General features: G+C 49.5%; 1 protein-coding gene across 1 annotated transcript in view; it reads left to right on the top strand.

The window, feature by feature from the left end:
* The window catches only part of triob (trio Rho guanine nucleotide exchange factor b), an 81,673-nt gene that overhangs the window by 1,831 nt on the left and 63,089 nt on the right, over positions 1-16,753 (top strand). Inside the window, exons 2-9 of the mRNA XM_067238884.1 lie at positions 5,056-5,130; positions 7,597-7,711; positions 8,826-9,018; positions 11,603-12,121; positions 13,325-13,447; positions 15,200-15,391; positions 15,955-16,086; positions 16,276-16,503. Of these exons, the coding sequence (XP_067094985.1) occupies positions 5,076-5,130; positions 7,597-7,711; positions 8,826-9,018; positions 11,603-12,121; positions 13,325-13,447; positions 15,200-15,391; positions 15,955-16,086; positions 16,276-16,503 (1,557 nt within the window). The 5' untranslated portion in view covers positions 5,056-5,075. The remainder of the gene's footprint in view (positions 1-5,055; positions 5,131-7,596; positions 7,712-8,825; positions 9,019-11,602; positions 12,122-13,324; positions 13,448-15,199; positions 15,392-15,954; positions 16,087-16,275; positions 16,504-16,753) is intronic.

The raw sequence follows: 16,753 nt of genomic DNA, 5'->3' as shown, positions 1-16,753 counted from the left end.
ACATCTCCCACACACTCAGGACTGTCATTTGCCAACAGTTTTGGTATTTAGAACGATGCTCACATTTGAGGTGAATAAACAGATTTGGTATACTGTGTCTTTACAGGTTCTATACATGGCTGTGTGTGTTGTGTGTGGAGAGGGGGGTGGGGGAGGTGGGTGTATGGAGTGAGTGTGTGTGTGTGTGTGTGGGGGGGGTTCAAACGTCTACAAAGGCCTCCCTCTGGGAGCAAGCCGTGACCACATAGCTGGTAAACAGACACTACTGTAGCTAACTGGCAAACTGGGGTTACTCTCTGTCTGTCTCTATATCTCTGTCTCCATCGAATCTTTCTCTGCATCCCTGTCTTCCAACTCTTCATAAAGACGTTGTTTCTTCTTCTACGTGTTTCCCATCTGCTCTTCAGAATATATCGGTTGAATAGTTTGGATTGTTGGTCCCAGAGCCCAGGAAAGCGGGCTGTAGACGAGGCTGTGCTGGCTGGTGCAGGGTGGTGCGGTGCGCGGGACAGGAGAGCTCTATCTCAGCGCGCCGCTTAGTTGTTAGAGCTCATTGACTTTGTCTCGGTCTGTGAAGCTGGTTCTGTTGTGTCCTCACAATCAGAGCTGGGTTGCGTAGAGTTCCCCCATTCAATTGAGTTTAATCATTACTGTCCTTGTTTTCGTGGACGTGGATGCATCCAAACAACACGCTCAGTCCAGCGTGCAGCTTGATCTCTGTGTCGCGAAAGTATTGTTTACATGTTTACATGTTTACATGTTTACATGTTTACATGTTTACATGTTTACATGTTTACATGTTTACATGTCCACTTTCAAGAATCTCAAACTCTGCTGTTACCTAAAAAACTGCAAGTTGCATGATGCAATGGTCCATCTTGGCTCAGCAGGTAGACTGGTGACCAATCAGCTGTTTGTATGTTTTCTAGCTCGGACAAAGCTGTTGCCCTGCAGCTGTGAGCACAACACATTCTCATTTACATCTTCATTCACAAGATGCTTTTATCCATATACAATGGATATACTGTAGAAACTACAGCAGAAAATCATGAATCATGCATAGTTCTAAATGTGTCTGTGGTCAGAGTGACATCCTAGCTGACATTATTTTGACAATAATAGGCTAATATCTCAACTACAGTGCAACAATAACATCTCAACCACAATATTACATTCTACCACCCAGCCATGCCACTCCCCAAAGCCGTGCTCAACCCGTCCTGCCTGTTAGACTGTTGGACGGTACATATGGTCCCTGGTCCATTCAGGACTCTTGAATTTCCTGCTCAGTCTAATTGACGAGACCCTGCCGTATGGTATCTGCCGGCAGGGTGGAGGTCAGAAGATCTTGGACTTATCGAGCGGATTTGAATCAGTCGACAACCAAGCCCACTCCACAGCAAATTCGCTATGACAACTGTTCGCCTGGCTTAAGTCTTCCCAAGGAGGACCAGGGAGAGCTACTTGGCGCTTAGCAACACTCCTCAGTAAATTTTATGTTGGGGGGTGGCCGGGGTGAAAGGAGAAAAAGCTGTTGCAGCGGAAAGACGGGCAGCTGCTGCAGTCACAGGGATCCGGAGTTGGTGTAACAACAAGACAACAGGAAGAACCTGGAGAAGAACTGAGGCTGGAGGCTAATGCTAACACGACCCTTCAGCCAGACTTCCCTGGCAGACAGGTGCAGGTAGGCCAGACTTCCCTGGCAGACAGGTGCAGGTAGGCCAGACTTCCCTGGCAGACAGGTGCAGGTAGGCCAGACTTCCCTGGCAGACAGGTGGAGGTGAGGGTACAGAAGCCTGCTCTAGGTCCTGACTCAGAGCGATGATGGCCGTGCTGGATAACCACAGTTGGCAGTTTGCTCAAGCTGGGAAGACTCTCATCCGCCTTTCAGGTAGTTGTCTCAGTCTCTCTCTCTCTCTCTCTCTCTCTCTCTCTCTCTCTCTCTCTCTCTCTCTCTCTCTCTCTCTCTCTCTCTCTCTGTCTCAGGTAGGCGTCTCAGACGCATGTTTCTGTACTGCGCTCTTTTGCGTTTTGCTGGTACCAAAAGGAGCGGGGGTCGAAGCAGAACGATGCATGTTGTCTTGACTTTGTCAGCTAGAATGTTACTAGTCTGGGTTGTGTTGTGTCTGATCCAGCAGGGTGAAGGGGGTGAAGGATCGAGGTGAAATCTTGGATGTCTCATTGTTTCTATAATGCCTCATTCTTCCATTATTTTCTCCCAACCAGTCACACACACACAAGCACACCCACACACACACACGTACATCCATGCACAAACAAACACACACATACACGTGCATACACACATAAAAACACATTTATGTACACACTCACACATACAAACACACACAGACACACAGCATTGTGTCTTTGCACATACATCTAAATAACAGTGGGTAGTGAACAAGAGACCTAAAGGAGAGCATGGTGGCAGGAGAGCGGTTGCCAAGGGAGACCCACAGAGGAACACTAACATGCTAACAGTCAATAGCACAGAGACAGGGAGAACTAAGAGGCCCTGGGAGATGTATGAGGCGGTCTCACTATTCAGAGCTGCAGAACTGCTCAGTCTCTCACACCAAATACAGTTTAAGATGGCACTTTTCACACTTTTAAAACTAAGCACGAATTAAAGGCAGGGTAGGCAAATTGCATGAAGCCAGCTATTTTAGATTCTTTTTGACACGATTCAAACCAAAATATTCCACCTCCTCCCTTCAAAGCCACAAAACTACAGTAACGAGCATTGAGTGGAAGGGCAGAGTGCGCGCTGGTAGGTAGACAGACAGGTGGCCCATCCAATCAATAGTCAGGGTAACCCTTAATGATTGGTCGTGTTTATTACAGTATTGCGCCCACAGATGTTGGAATGATTTTATATTACCCTCAAACCTTTAGATATATTGGTTGCGATCAAGATGTGAAGTTACTTTCGGCAAATATGACAAAAAAGGCTTCTCAACAACATTGCCTACACTGCCTTTAACAAATGACTAAGGGTGTAACAATATGTTGATGGGTAATGTTGTTCGCTAAACTACACTGTGACATGTAGGTTCACTTTCCCACTCATGGATTAGCCTAGACTAAAAAAGATTTTATATGGAGATCTTAATTGAATTGTTCTCTTAGTTTAGCGCTAGTCTTAATCCTTTTCTGGGAAACCATCCCTTCGTGTCTAAATGTAATTGATAGTGTGGTTAAATGTTTAATGTATGGACTGGCTACTGCTTTCAAACGTATGCACTGACTCGGCCAGCAATTGTCTCCCGCGCCAATTGTCTCTCCTTCGCTGCTACAGCCATATAGCTATTTTTTCCGGAATATGTGCTCAGATTGACTATAAACAGGGATTACACGGATTCGAGTCATGTCTGTTGTGCTGTAACAGCTGTGTGTGTGTGTGTGTGTGTGTGTGTAGGATTGTGTGTGTAGGAGTGTGTGTGTGAGTTCTACTGTCTTGCATCTTTGTATCATAGTGGAACGACCTCATCTTTGACTAGTCTTCAGGACAGAGGTGTGGTGAACTCTCTCTAAGGCCATCATGTGTGTGTGCGTGCTTTCCTCTATGTGTGTGCATGTGTGTGTTTTGTGTCTTTTGTGTCTTACCACGTAGTAGTGGAGGTCAGTGTTGGCTGTGGGCCAAGATCAGCCTGTTACATAAAACACCAAGAGGTGGAATGTGGGCATACACACACTTCACAGGAAACTGTGGAGTAGGGTTTCTACTGGGGCCCCGTGTTCCTGTACCACACACACACACACACACACACACACACACACACACACACACACACACACACACACACACACACACACACACACACACACACACACACTTACAGGCAGTAGGAATGTTTAGACAAGGTCAGAGAAGGGAGTTAGTATCAGAACCGAGAGCTGCTTGCTTGGCAGCAGAGTGAATAATAGACCTGTAGGCTTTCAGAATGATGTGGACACAGATTTCAAACTGGGGCTGGAGCTGGGAATGAGGCTGGGAATGAGGCTGGGAATGAGGCTGGGGCTGGGAATGAGGCTGGAGCTGGGAATGAGGCTGGGGCTGGGAATGAGGCTGGGGCTGGGAATGAGGCTGGGGCTGGGAATGAGGCTGGGGCTGGGAATGAGGCTAGGGCTGGGAATGAGGCTGGGGCTGGGAATGAGGCTGGGGCTGGGAATGAGGCTGCGGCTGGGAATAAGGCTGGGGCTGGGAATGAGGCTAGGGCTGGGAATGAGGCTGGGGCTGGGAATGGGGCTGGAGCTGGGAATGAGGCTGGGGCTGGGAATGAGGCTGGGAATGAGGCTGGGGCTGGGAATGAGGCTGGGGCTGGGAATAAGGCTGGGGCTGGGAATGAGGCTGGGAATGAGGCTGGGGCTGGGAATGAGGCTGGGCAGACCACAGACTGTCAGGCTGAAAGAAGCTGCATGTGACTCTCCCCTTGCCTGGTATTAAGTAGGAGCCATCTGGTGAGTTGGCGGAGGCTGTAGTTAACACCAGAGCAAAGCAGGCTCAGTGATGCTACGACTTCATCTATCGTGGTGCTATGAAAAGGAATAAACCACTTAGAGAATCAGACGCAGCGATCATTTGTTTCTGAGCTCCACTGATCTTTGGTTTGCATAACTAATCAGGATCTCTGGCTTCGCAAAGGGTGTGACCAACCTAGAATGGTAATGAGAGCAAGCTAACTAATTTCTGTGTTACTTTAGGGTAGCAGTGTAAGTGGGTCAGAGTGTTCATCGGCAGACTCTGAAAAAGGAAGGGGGGGGCGATCACGATTAAAACAAGATCAAGGAGGGAGAGAGACAACCATTTTCCTAAATAAAAATTGTGTCATTTAAGGGAAAGTTGAACAGTCATTCTTTATGAGTCTGTCTATTGCAGTCCTGCTATGTTATTTAACTGTCTGCTACCAGTCCGTCTGTCTGTCATTCTCCTGGAAGCCCTGTCTGTCTGTCATTCTCCTGGAAGCCCTGTCTGCCTGTCTGCCTGTCTGCCTGCCTGCCTGCTTGCCTGTCCTTCTCCTGGCTTGTGTGACTTCCTGTTCTTTGTTGCAGGGTTCCATGGCCATGAGGACATGAAGGCCATAGATGTGCTGCCCATCCTCAAGGAGAAGGTCGCCTTTCTTTCAGGTAATAATAATGCCTTAGCAGAAGAAAGGGGGGATTCAAACCTGGGACCTTCTGATCTGCAGGCAAGAACTCGTTGAGCTATAACAACCTGCCAAACCTTGACACAGTCCAGTGTCTCCAGGCACTACCTCACACAATAGTCAGCATATGATGAAAGTGCTGGTTACATGGGGCATTCACCTCAAAAGCGGCGCGTTGAGGCATCGAGTTGCAATACATTGTTAATGAAAGGTAGAGATAGACTAACCTGTGTTGCTGGTGTCCAGGTGGTAGAGATAGACTAACCTGTGCAGGTGTCCAGGTGGTAGAGATAGACTAACCTGTGCAGGTGTCCAGGTGGTAGAGATAGACTAACCTGTGCAGGTGTCCAGGTGGTAGAGATAGACTAACCTGTGTTGCTGGTGTCCAGGTGGTAGAGATAGACTAACCTGTGCTGGTGTCCAGGTGGTAGAGATAGACTAACCTGTGCAGGTGTCCAGGTGGTAGAGATAGACTAACCTGTGTTGCTGGTGTCCAGGTGGTAGAGATAGACTAACCTGTGCTGGTGTCCAGGTGGTAGAGATAGACTAACCTGTGCAGGTGTCCAGGTGGTAGAGATAGACTAACCTGTGCAGGTGTCCAGGTGGTAGAGATAGACTAACCTGTGTTGCTGGTGTCCAGGTGGTAGAGATAGACTAACCTGTGCTGGTGTCCAGGTGGTAGAGATAGACTAACCTGTGCTGGTGTCCAGGTGGTAGAGATAGACTAACCTGTGCTGGTGTCCAGGTGGTAGAGATAGACTAACCTGTGTTGCTGGTGTCCAGGTGGTAGAGATAGACTAACCTGTGCTGGTGTCCAGGTGGTAGAGATAGACTAACCTGTGCTGGTGTCCAGGTGGTAGAGATAGACTAACCTGTGTTGCTGGTGTCCAGGTGGTAGAGATAGACTAACCTGTGCAGGTGTCCAGGTGGTAGAGATAGACTAACCTGTGCAGGTGTCCAGGTGGTAGAGATAGACTAACCTGTGCAGGTGTCCAGGTGGTAGAGATAGACTAACCTGTGTTGCTGGTGTCCAGGTGGTAGAGATAGACTAACCTGTGCTGGTGTCCAGGTGGTAGAGATAGACTAACCTGTGCAGGTGTCCAGGTGGTAGAGATAGACTAACCTGTGTTGCTGGTGTCCAGGTGGTAGAGATAGACTAACCTGTGCTGGTGTCCAGGTGGTAGAGATAGACTAACCTGTGCAGGTGTCCAGGTGGTAGAGATAGACTAACCTGTGCAGGTGTCCAGGTGGTAGAGATAGACTAACCTGTGTTGCTGGTGTCCAGGTGGTAGAGATAGACTAACCTGTGCTGGTGTCCAGGTGGTAGAGATAGACTAACCTGTGCTGGTGTCCAGGTGGTAGAGATAGACTAACCTGTGCTGGTGTCCAGGTGGTAGAGATAGACTAACCTGTGTTGCTGGTGTCCAGGTGGTAGAGATAGACTAACCTGTGCTGGTGTCCAGGTGGTAGAGATAGACTAACCTGTGCTGGTGTCCAGGTGGTAGAGATAGACTAACCTGTGCTGGTGTCCAGGTGGTAGAGATAGACTAACCTGTGTTGCTGGTGTCCAGGTGGTAGAGATAGACTAACCTGTGCTGGTGTCCAGGTGGTAGAGATAGACTAACCTGTGCTGGTGTCCAGGTGGTAGAGATAGACTAACCTGTGCTGGTGTCCAGGTGGTAGAGATAGACTAACCTGTGCTGGTGTCCAGGTGGTAGAGATAGACTAACCTGTGCTGGTGTCCAGGTGGTAGAGATAGACTAACCTGTGCTGGTGTCCAGGTGGTAGAGATAGACTAACCTGTGCAGGTGTCCAGGTGGTAGAGATAGACTAACCTGTGCTGGTGTCCAGGTGGTAGAGATAGACTAACCTGTGCTGGTGTCCAGGTGGTAGAGATAGACTAACCTGTGCTGGTGTCCAGGTGGTAGAGATAGACTAACCTGTGCTGGTGTCCAGGTGGTAGAGATAGACTAACCTGTGCTGGTGTCCAGGTGGTAGAGATAGACTAACCTGTGCTGGTGTCCAGGTGGTAGAGATAGACTAACCTGTGCTGGTGTCCAGGTGGTAGAGATAGACTAACCTGTGCTGGTGTCCAGGTGGTAGAGATAGACTAACCTGTGCTGGTGTCCAGGTGGTAGAGATAGACTAACCTGTGCTGGTGTCCAGGTGGTAGAGATAGACTAACCTGTGCTGGTGTCCAGGTGGTAGAGATAGACTAACCTGTGCTGGTGTCCAGGTGGTAGAGATAGACTAACCTGTGCTGGTGTCCAGGTGGTAGAGATAGACTAACCTGTGCTGGTGTCCAGGTGGTAGAGATAGACTAACCTGTGCTGGTGTCCAGGTGGTAGAGATAGACTAACCTGTGCTGGTGTCCAGGTGGTAGAGATAGACTAACCTGTGCTGGTGTCCAGGTGGTAGAGATAGACTAACCTGTGCTGGTGTCCAGGTGGTAGAGATCGACGTGGCGGGCCCGTCCTCACCTTCCCAGCCAGGAGCAACCACGACAGGTTCCGCCAGGAGGACCTGCGCAGGCTCATCACCTACCTCGCTGCAATCCCCAGGTAACCCTAATCTCATCCTGTAATCTCATCCCTGGTAACCCATAACCTTATCGCCTAATTTAATTTCCAGGTAACCATAACCTTATTGACTAATTTAATTTCCAGGTCACAATAAACTCATTCCCAAATAATCCTAACCATGTCCCCAAATCTCATCTCCCTAATCTCATCTCCAGGTAACCCTAATCTCATCCCCTAATCTTATCCCCAGGTAACCCTAACCTTATCCCCTAATCTTATCTCCAGGTAAACTTAACCTTATCTCCAGGTAACCCTAACCTCATCCCCTATCACCTCCCCTGGTAACCCAAACCCTAATCTAAATCCCAGGTAACCACAACCCCACCCCCAGGTAACCCTAAATCTGTCGACCCAGAATTCCATCCCAGTACCTCTGTTGTAATGCTGGGTGGAACTTGAGTCCTGCATGTATGTAGGTTAGCCTCCCCTTGAGTCTCTCTCTCTCTACTCATCTCTCTCTCTCTCTCTTTCTCTTTCTTTCACTTACATAGCTGTAGGTTGTGTCTGGGTAGCCCAGACCAGATTTGCGTGGCCCACGGATAACAAGGTGTTCAGCTCTTTCTCTATTCCTCTCTCTCGCGCTCTCTCTTTCTCCCTCTCTCTCTCTCTCCCTCTCTCTCTTTTTCTCTCTCTCTCTCTCTCTCTCTCTATATATATATATATATATATATATATATATATATATATATATATATATATTTCTCTCACACACGCACAAACATACTCTCTACAGTATGTAAAACACTTGTCTCAGTCTCTCTTTCCCTCCTCTGTATTCTGTTCTTCTTTCTCTTTCTGTCCTTCTGGGAGAACGCCAGGGTGTATTAGTCAGGTTGAGTTAGTGCAGGGGAGCCCAGCCAGACTGGAGCTAGACACCAAACCAAAGAAGCAAAACCTTTTATGGACTTTTACTTGGTAACACTTGGTAAGATTAAGTTCTTTTCTTTTGTCACAACTCTTATTTTCTTAAATGTATTTATATATATTTTATGCAAAATCTTTTCCATCCTGGTTTTCAACTGTTGTTTTTTGTGTGTGTGATTTAAAATGTTGTAGTTAGTTCTTTGTTGTTGTGATTCTTGTGTTGTCTCAGTGAGGATGTGCGCAGATATGGCTTCACGGTCATTGTGGACATGCGCGGCTCCAAGTGGGACTCCATCAAACCTCTTCTGAAGATCCTTCAGGAGTCCTTTCCTTCCTGCATCCACGTGACGCTTATCATCAAGCCTGATAACTTCTGGCAGAAACAGAGAACCAACTTTGGCAGCTCCAAGTTTGAATTTGAGGTGAGTTGTTTAGCTGGACGAGCCAACAGTGGCTTCTGGTTTAACGGTCAACTGTGAAGTAAGTTGTGTCATGGAAAATCTTTTCGTTGGGTGACGGGTTTGATGGCATCTGTGGTTAGGCTGTCTGAGGGCTTGCTTGCTCGAAGGTAGGAATGAATGTTTCATGGAGTGAGCTGCTAATGAAGATACATTATATGAGAATTATGTTTCATGTGTTAGTGTTAGTTGTTAGTAATTGTCAGCAATAGCTTAAAGCTGTGTCTTGAAATATTCTGGCCTTGAGTGGAAAGCTTGGGAACTGTTAAATTTAGTCACGACCTACTTTGTGTGGAAGTAGGATATTTTGGACTCTGGGGATTGATCCATTGCACCAGGGTAGTTTGAGCAGGGATGTCCAGAATAAGGTTAACTCACTACTGAAGATGGGTTGCGGCAAGCCAGCCTCATGTATGGATGTTTGAAAGAGCTTTCCTGTTTCTCTGGAACTTCCCATCCGACATCTGATAGAGCTCTCATCTCCACTCATCTCCACTCATCTCCACTCATCTCCACTCATCTCCGCTCATCTCCAGATGTTTGGTTTTTAAACTGTTAAGTAGCTTCCACTTCATTGTGGATATATGTTTCAATCTACTTTTGATCTATCATTGATACAGTGGAAGATTCTGTGCCTGCAAACTATCTATATATGATACCATTTGAGCATAAGCAGAGAATGTCGACTCTTCTTGCACCTAGAGTAACACTTCATGACTTTGTGATAGAGAGGTGATGATCTGAGGTGCTCCACCTGTCCTAGTGGGATTACCCCTGATGCATATTCAGTAGTGTTGGTGATAACCTGCGTTTCTGCCTCATGCATATTCAGTAGTGTTGGTGATAACCTGCGTTTCTGCCTCATGCATATTCAGTAGTGTTGGTGATAACCTGCGTTTCTGCCTCATGCATATTCAGTAGTGTTGGTGATAACCTGCGTTTCTGCCTCATGCATATTCAGTAGTGTTGGTGATAACCTGCGTTTCTGCCTCATGCATATTCAGTAGTGTTGGTGATAACCTGCGTTTCTGCCTCATGCATATTCAGCGGCAATGCGCTGCTGCTAGGATGTCATTGTGAGCATTATAATGAACCATTGTATGATCATCTCTTTCCACCTCTCCTCCACCTGTCTCCATACCTGTCTCCATTCCTGTCCTCCACCTCTCCTTCACCTCTCCTCTATCTATCCTTCACCTCTCCTCCATCTCTTCTTCACCTCTCCTCCACCTCTCCTTCACCTCTCCTCCACCTCTCCTTCACCTCTCCTCCACCTCTCCTCCACCTCTCCTCCACCTCTCCTTCACCTCTCCTCCACCTCTCCTCCACCTCTCCTCCACCTCTCCTTCACCTCTCCTCCACCTCTCCTCCACCTCTCCTTCATCTCTCCTCCACCTCTCCATCACCTCTCCTCCACCTCTCCTTCACCTCTCCTCCACCTCTCCTCCATCTCTCCTTCACCTCTCCTCCACCTCTCCTTCACCTCTCCTCCACCTCTCCTCCATCTCTTCTTCACCTCTCCTCCACCTCTCCTTCACCTCTCCTCCACCTCTCCTTCACCTCTCCTCCACCTCTCCTCCATCTCTCCTTCACCTCTCCTCCATCTCTCCTTCACCTCTCCTCCATCTCTTCTTCACCTCTCCTCCACCTCTCCTTCACCTCTCCTCCACCTCTCCTTCACCTCTCCTCCACCTCTCCTCCATCTCTCCTTCACCTCTCCTCCATCTCTCCTTCACCTCTCCTCCCTCTCCTTCACCTCTCCTTCACCTCTCCTCCATCTCTCCTTCACCTCTCCTCCCTCTCCTTCACCTCTCCTCCATCTCTCCTTCACCTCTCCTCCCTCTCCTTCACCTCTCCTCCCTCTCCTTCACCTCTCCTTCACCTCTCCTCCCTCTCCTTCACCTCTCCTTCACCTCTCCTTCACCTCTCCTCCACCTCTCCTCCATCTCTCCTTGACCTCTCCTCCACCTCTCCTCTATCTCTCCTTCACCTCTCCTTCAACTCTCCTCTATCTCTCCTTCACCTCTCCTCCACCTCTCCTTTATCTCTCCTTCACCTCTCCTCCACCTCTCCTTTACTTCTCCTCCACCTCTCCTCCCTCTCCCTCTCCTTCACCTCTCCTCCACCTCTCCTTCTCCTCTCCTTCTCCTCTCCTCCACCTCTCCTCCCTCTCCTTCACCTCTCCTCCCTCTCCTTCACCTCTCCTCCACCTCTCCTCTATCTCTCCTTCACCTCTCCTTCACCTCTCCTCTATCTCTCCTTCACCTCTCCTCCCTCTCCTTCACCTCCTCCACCTCTCCTTTATCTCTCCTCCACCTCTCCTCTATCTCTCCTTCACCTCTCCTTCACCTCTCCTCTATCTCTCCTTCATCTCTCCTCCACCTCTCCTTCACCTCTCCACCTCTCCTTTATCTCTCCTTCACCTTTCCTCCACCTCTCCTCTATTTCTCCTTCATCTCTCCTTCACCTTTCCTCCTCCTCTCTTCCACCTCTCCTCCTCCTCTCCCCCACCTCTCCTCCACCTCTCCTCCATCCCTCCCCTTTTCAGACGATCATGGTGTCGCTGGAGGGTTTGACCAAAGTGGTGGACCCTTCCCAGCTCACCTCCGACTTCGAGGGCAGCCTGGAGTACAACCACGACGAGTGGATCCAGGTCAGGATGGCGTTCGAGGAGTTCGCCGGTGAGGCCGCGCGGGCGCTAGCTCGGCTGGAGGAGCTGCAGGAGACGCTGGCTCAGCGCGACCTTCCCCGTGACCTGGAAGGGGCGCGGCGTCTCATGGAAGACCACGCAGCCTTGAAGAAGCGCGCCACCAAGGCGTCCGTGGAGGAACTGGACGCCCAGGGACGCCGGCTCCTCCAGAAGCTGCAGGCGGCGGCTAACGAGGGCTACGCTAACCGCGGCGCGGCTAACGACGCTAACGAGGCCCACAGCCTGGCGCCCAAGGTGACGGCGCTGCTGGACAAGCTGCACACCACCCGCCAGCACCTGCAGCAGCTCTGGCACATGAGGAAGCTGAAGCTGGATCAGTGTTTCCAGCTCCGGCTGTTCGAACAGGACGCAGAGAAGGTGCGCTTGTACCAGCTGCTAGCTACAGCGATGCTCAGTTGGGCTGAATGGTGTTACACTTCGGAGTTGTCGTTTTGTCACGTGGCTACACTTTAACAAAGCTGTCATGCATTGAAGTAAGGATGTGTCACATGCAGTGTATTTATATTCAGAGCACAGTTTCCACCTTTGGAAAGCTCTCTGATGAGGTGTGTGTATAATGGAGGGTCTCACCGTGTAAGGATAGCTTCATGGGCCTCAGGCAGAGAGAGCTGTAGAAGTGGGATTGACAGACAAGTCATAATTAAACACACACACGCAACCCCCCCCCCCCACACACACACACACGCAGTTACGCACAAACCACTCCCACTGGCAGACACACACACCGGTCATGTGGTTTGGCCCTGTTGTTCCGTCAGATTAGAGAAGGCCAGTCCTCCAGAGGCCCCTCAGACAAGAGGGCCGTCGACAGCAAGCCTCAGAATTATAAACATTGACACCCTTGTGCTGTGTGTGTGTGTGCTCAGCATACTCACAGTGTGTGTGTGTGTGTGTGTGTGCTCAGCATACTCACAGTGTGTGTGTGTGTGTGTGCTCAGCGTACTCACAGTGTGTGTGTGCTCAGTATACTCACAGTGCATGTGTGTGTGTGTGTGTTTGTGTGTGTGTGTGTGTGTGTGCTCAGCATACTCACAGTGTGTGTGTGTGTTCTTGACAGCACAGACTTCTGATAGACTTCTCACACGGTCCTGATACTCCTTGATATGTTATATTAAGTCTTCATGAAACTGAAAAGTAATCTAACATTTCTTTACAAAAAACACAAACAAACCACAGTACCACAAAGAGATCAGACACAAGTAAACATCAGGTTGTGGAAACAGCCTCAGAATCCTTCGTGAAGAAATGATTTGATTCCCCAGAAGGTCATCCAGTTTAGCAGGAGGTGGCAGTGTTAGTAGGATTGTGAGCTTGATGTCTCTGCTCTCTGTGCTTCTTTTAACACCAGCAGTTATACAAGCTCAAGCCTTCTCCTGCTAATCTGGATGGGTTTCTGTCTCCCTCTGTGTGTGTGTGTGTGTGTGTGCATGTCTGTGTGTGTGTGTGTGTGTTTATGGTTTGTGTCTGTGTGTGTGTGTGTGTGTGCATGTCTGTGTGTGTGTGTGTGTTTATGGTTTGTGTCTGTGTGTGTTTTGTCTGGGCGTGTGTGTGTGGGTCCAGATGTTTGACTGGATCTTGCACAACAAGGGCCTGTTCCTGACCAGCTACACGGAGATAGGAGGGTCCCACACCCAGGCTGCAGAACTGCAGACCCAGCACAACCACTTCGCCATGAACTGCATGGTGAGACCCGTTTTATACCCAAACACTCTCATTCAGCACCCTCTTTTCTCCACAGCTACAAACTCACTATATAGAGAGGACAGCTGCAGATCAAGGATCAGAAGTGCGTAGTTCTAGGCTTTCGGAGGTCAGAATCTATTTAAAGTAAATATATATATATACGGTATATACTACAAAATCTAAATCATTTGCCATAAACTGCATGGTGAAAGTCTTGTGGAAGACAAGGTCTCCACTGATGATGTGACAACAGTGTGGGTTCTGGAGTTCATATATTCATATATGTACGTTTATCTGTATACATGACTCACGAATCATGAATAGATCAAAGACAGGGAAAAGTCTGACGGCTGATTTTCATGGTGAACTCAGAGAAAACACAGAGAGACGACACTACAGCTGGTCGACAGCTGGTCGACAGAGAAGGATTCAGAACGTCAGTTGATGTGATGTCATACACGGTTCTGATCACTTCAAGTACTTCACCTTCTCAATCTAAGCACAGGAAGACACAGGATCGAAACGGGGTCAAAGCTACAAGCATCAATATCAATCAATACAGTTATATAATGAAACAATGGATATTATAATGTAAGATATCAATAAATTAATATGAGGTCACTTGAATTATCGACGAGGATGAACACACGCCGAGGCTCCATCCTTCCTGCGGGACAGCCTCTCCTCACAGCCTCTCCTCACAGCCTCTCCTCACAGCCTCTCCTCACAGCCTCTCCTCACAACCTCTCCTCACAGCCTCTCCTCACAACCTCTCCTCACAGCCTCTCCTCACAGCCTCTCCTCACAGCCTCTCCTCACAGCCTCTCCTCACAGCCTCTCCTCACAGACACACACCCTGGGGACAGCCTCTACTCACAGACACACACCCTGGGGTTGTTCATGGTGTGTTCATCTGTGTAATGACGGTGAAAGACGACGGGGAGTGAAGGTGTGTGAGTGGTAGCCCTGGTAGCCGTGGTAGCCCTGGTAGCCATGGTCATGGTAATGGAGCAGATTTGTTTCTAATCATAATTCTGGTCTCCAGAAGGGGTGTTCACGCCTGGCTGACAGGGGGTCTCCTCTCGCAGCAGGGATCCACTAATGTGTCTGACGTCAGCAATCACATGTGTGTGTGTATGTGTGTGTGTGTGTGGGGGGGTCTCCACGGGAGTGGGAGTAGCAGGGGGGTTGGCTTGGGGGAAGGGTATTCCACAGGATACAGCTTTTCCTGTTGGCTGGAAATAACCATCTTGCCTTTGCTGTGTGTTGTTCGAGAATGAAGGGACTCAGCAACAGTATTTACATTTGTGTTCAGTGTTGTGGAAAATTTGCCAGAATAAAGACTCTCATCCATAATAATCTTTACGACGAGACTGGAATCGACCGAAAAATACTGATGAGGATCGTTTGCGATTATGTAAGAGGCTGTGTGCCTCGCATACGCAATTTGAAGATGTGCTCTGCCCTCTAGGGGTGGGATGCAAAACTGCATGCTTATTTACAAACCTGTCGGTGTGAAGCAGATGGCTGTCATTTGGAAGCTGTATGTTTGAAATATAACTAGCACACTTTGCCCCACGTTTTGAACTTTTCTTGAGCTTCAGATCAAAAGTGTGAATATCTACCATTCCAGAATGTTCTACTCTAAAGTGTGCATGTCTACCCCCATCCACGGGTCTGTTCCACGTTGACATCTGCATGTCTCTCTTTCTAGAAGGTTCTGCTGTGACATCCGCATGTGTCTCCCTCCAGAATGTGTACGTGAACATCAACAGGATCATGTCTGTGGGGAACCGTCTGCTTGAGTCCGGTCACTACGCCTCGCAGCAGATCCAGCAGATCTCAGGGCAGCTGGAGCAGGAGTGGAAGGCCTTCGCCGCCGCGCTGGACGAGCGCAGCACCCTGCTGGAGATGTCTGCCTCCTTCCACCACAAAGCTGACCAGGTCAGAAACCTCCATCCCTCCCTCTGTGTTTCCCTCCTTTCCCTCCATCCTTACCTTCCCTCTCTCTCTCTTTCCTTCCATCCCTCCCTTCCCTCTCTCCCTCCATCCCTCCCTTCCCTCTCTCTCTCTTTCCTTCCATCCCTCCCTTCCCTCTTTCCCTCCATCCCTCCCTTCCCTCTCTCTCTCTCTTTCCCTCCATCCCTTCCCTCTCTCTCTCTCTTTCCCTCCATCCCTCCCTTCCCTCTCTCCCTCCCTCCATCCCTCCCTTCCCTCTCTCCCTCCCTCCATCCCTCCCTCCCTTCCCTCTCTCTCTCTCTTTCCCTCCATCCCTCCCTCCCTTCCCTCTCTCCCTCCCTCCATCCCTCCCTTCCCTCTCTCTTTCCCTCCATCCCTTCCCTCTCTCTCTCCCTCCATCCCTCCCTTCCCTCTCTCCCTCCATCCCTCCCTTCCCTCTCTCCCTCCATCCCTCCCTTCCCTCTCTCCCTCCATCCCTCCCCTCTCCTCCTTCATCCCTCGTGTGTATTTCTGTGTGTGTGTGTGTTGACATGCGTTGTCCCCTGCAGTACATGAGCAGTGTGGAGCCCTGGGGCAAGGCGTGTGGGGAGGGGGAGCTCCCGTCAGAGCTGCAGGAGCTGGAAGATACCATCCACCACCACCAGGGGCTGTATGAGCACATCACCGCTGCTTACTCTGAGGTGGGAGCAGGATGCAGGGCTAGAACAGACACCACAGTATCCTCTGAGGCACTCCACATACAGCATAGGAATATTATATTCATAATATTAATGATAATATGTAAATGAACGTTTTTAAGTACTAAACATGATTTTTCAACAACAATATCATCCTCTCCTCCCCTCTAACCTCTCCCCTCATCTCCTCAGGTGAGCCAAGATGGTAAGTCCCTGCTGGACAAGCTGCAGCGGCCCCTGACCCCTGGCAGCGCTGACTCCCTGACGGCCTCGGCTAACTACTCCAAGGCGGTTCACCACGTGCTGGACGTCATCCAGGTGCTGCATCACCAGCGGCAGCTGGAGAACGTCTGGCAGCAGCGCAAGGTCCGCCTGCACCAGCGCCTGCAGCTCTGCGTCTTCCAGCAGGACGTGCAGCAGGTAGGGGCCGGCACACACACACACACAGTACACACACACACACACACAGTACACCCACACACAGTACACACACACACACAGTACACACACACACACACACACACACAGTACACACACACACAGTACACACACACACATACAGTACACACAGTACACACACACACAGTACACGCACACACACACACACATACAGTACACACACACACACAGTACACACACCCACACACAGTACACACACACACACACACAC

The sequence above is a fragment of the Osmerus mordax genome, chromosome 6 (genome assembly GCF_038355195.1).
Source record: "Osmerus mordax isolate fOsmMor3 chromosome 6, fOsmMor3.pri, whole genome shotgun sequence".
Taxonomy (NCBI): domain Eukaryota; kingdom Metazoa; phylum Chordata; class Actinopteri; order Osmeriformes; family Osmeridae; genus Osmerus; species Osmerus mordax.
This window is presented reverse-complemented; position numbering and strand designations above follow the sequence as displayed.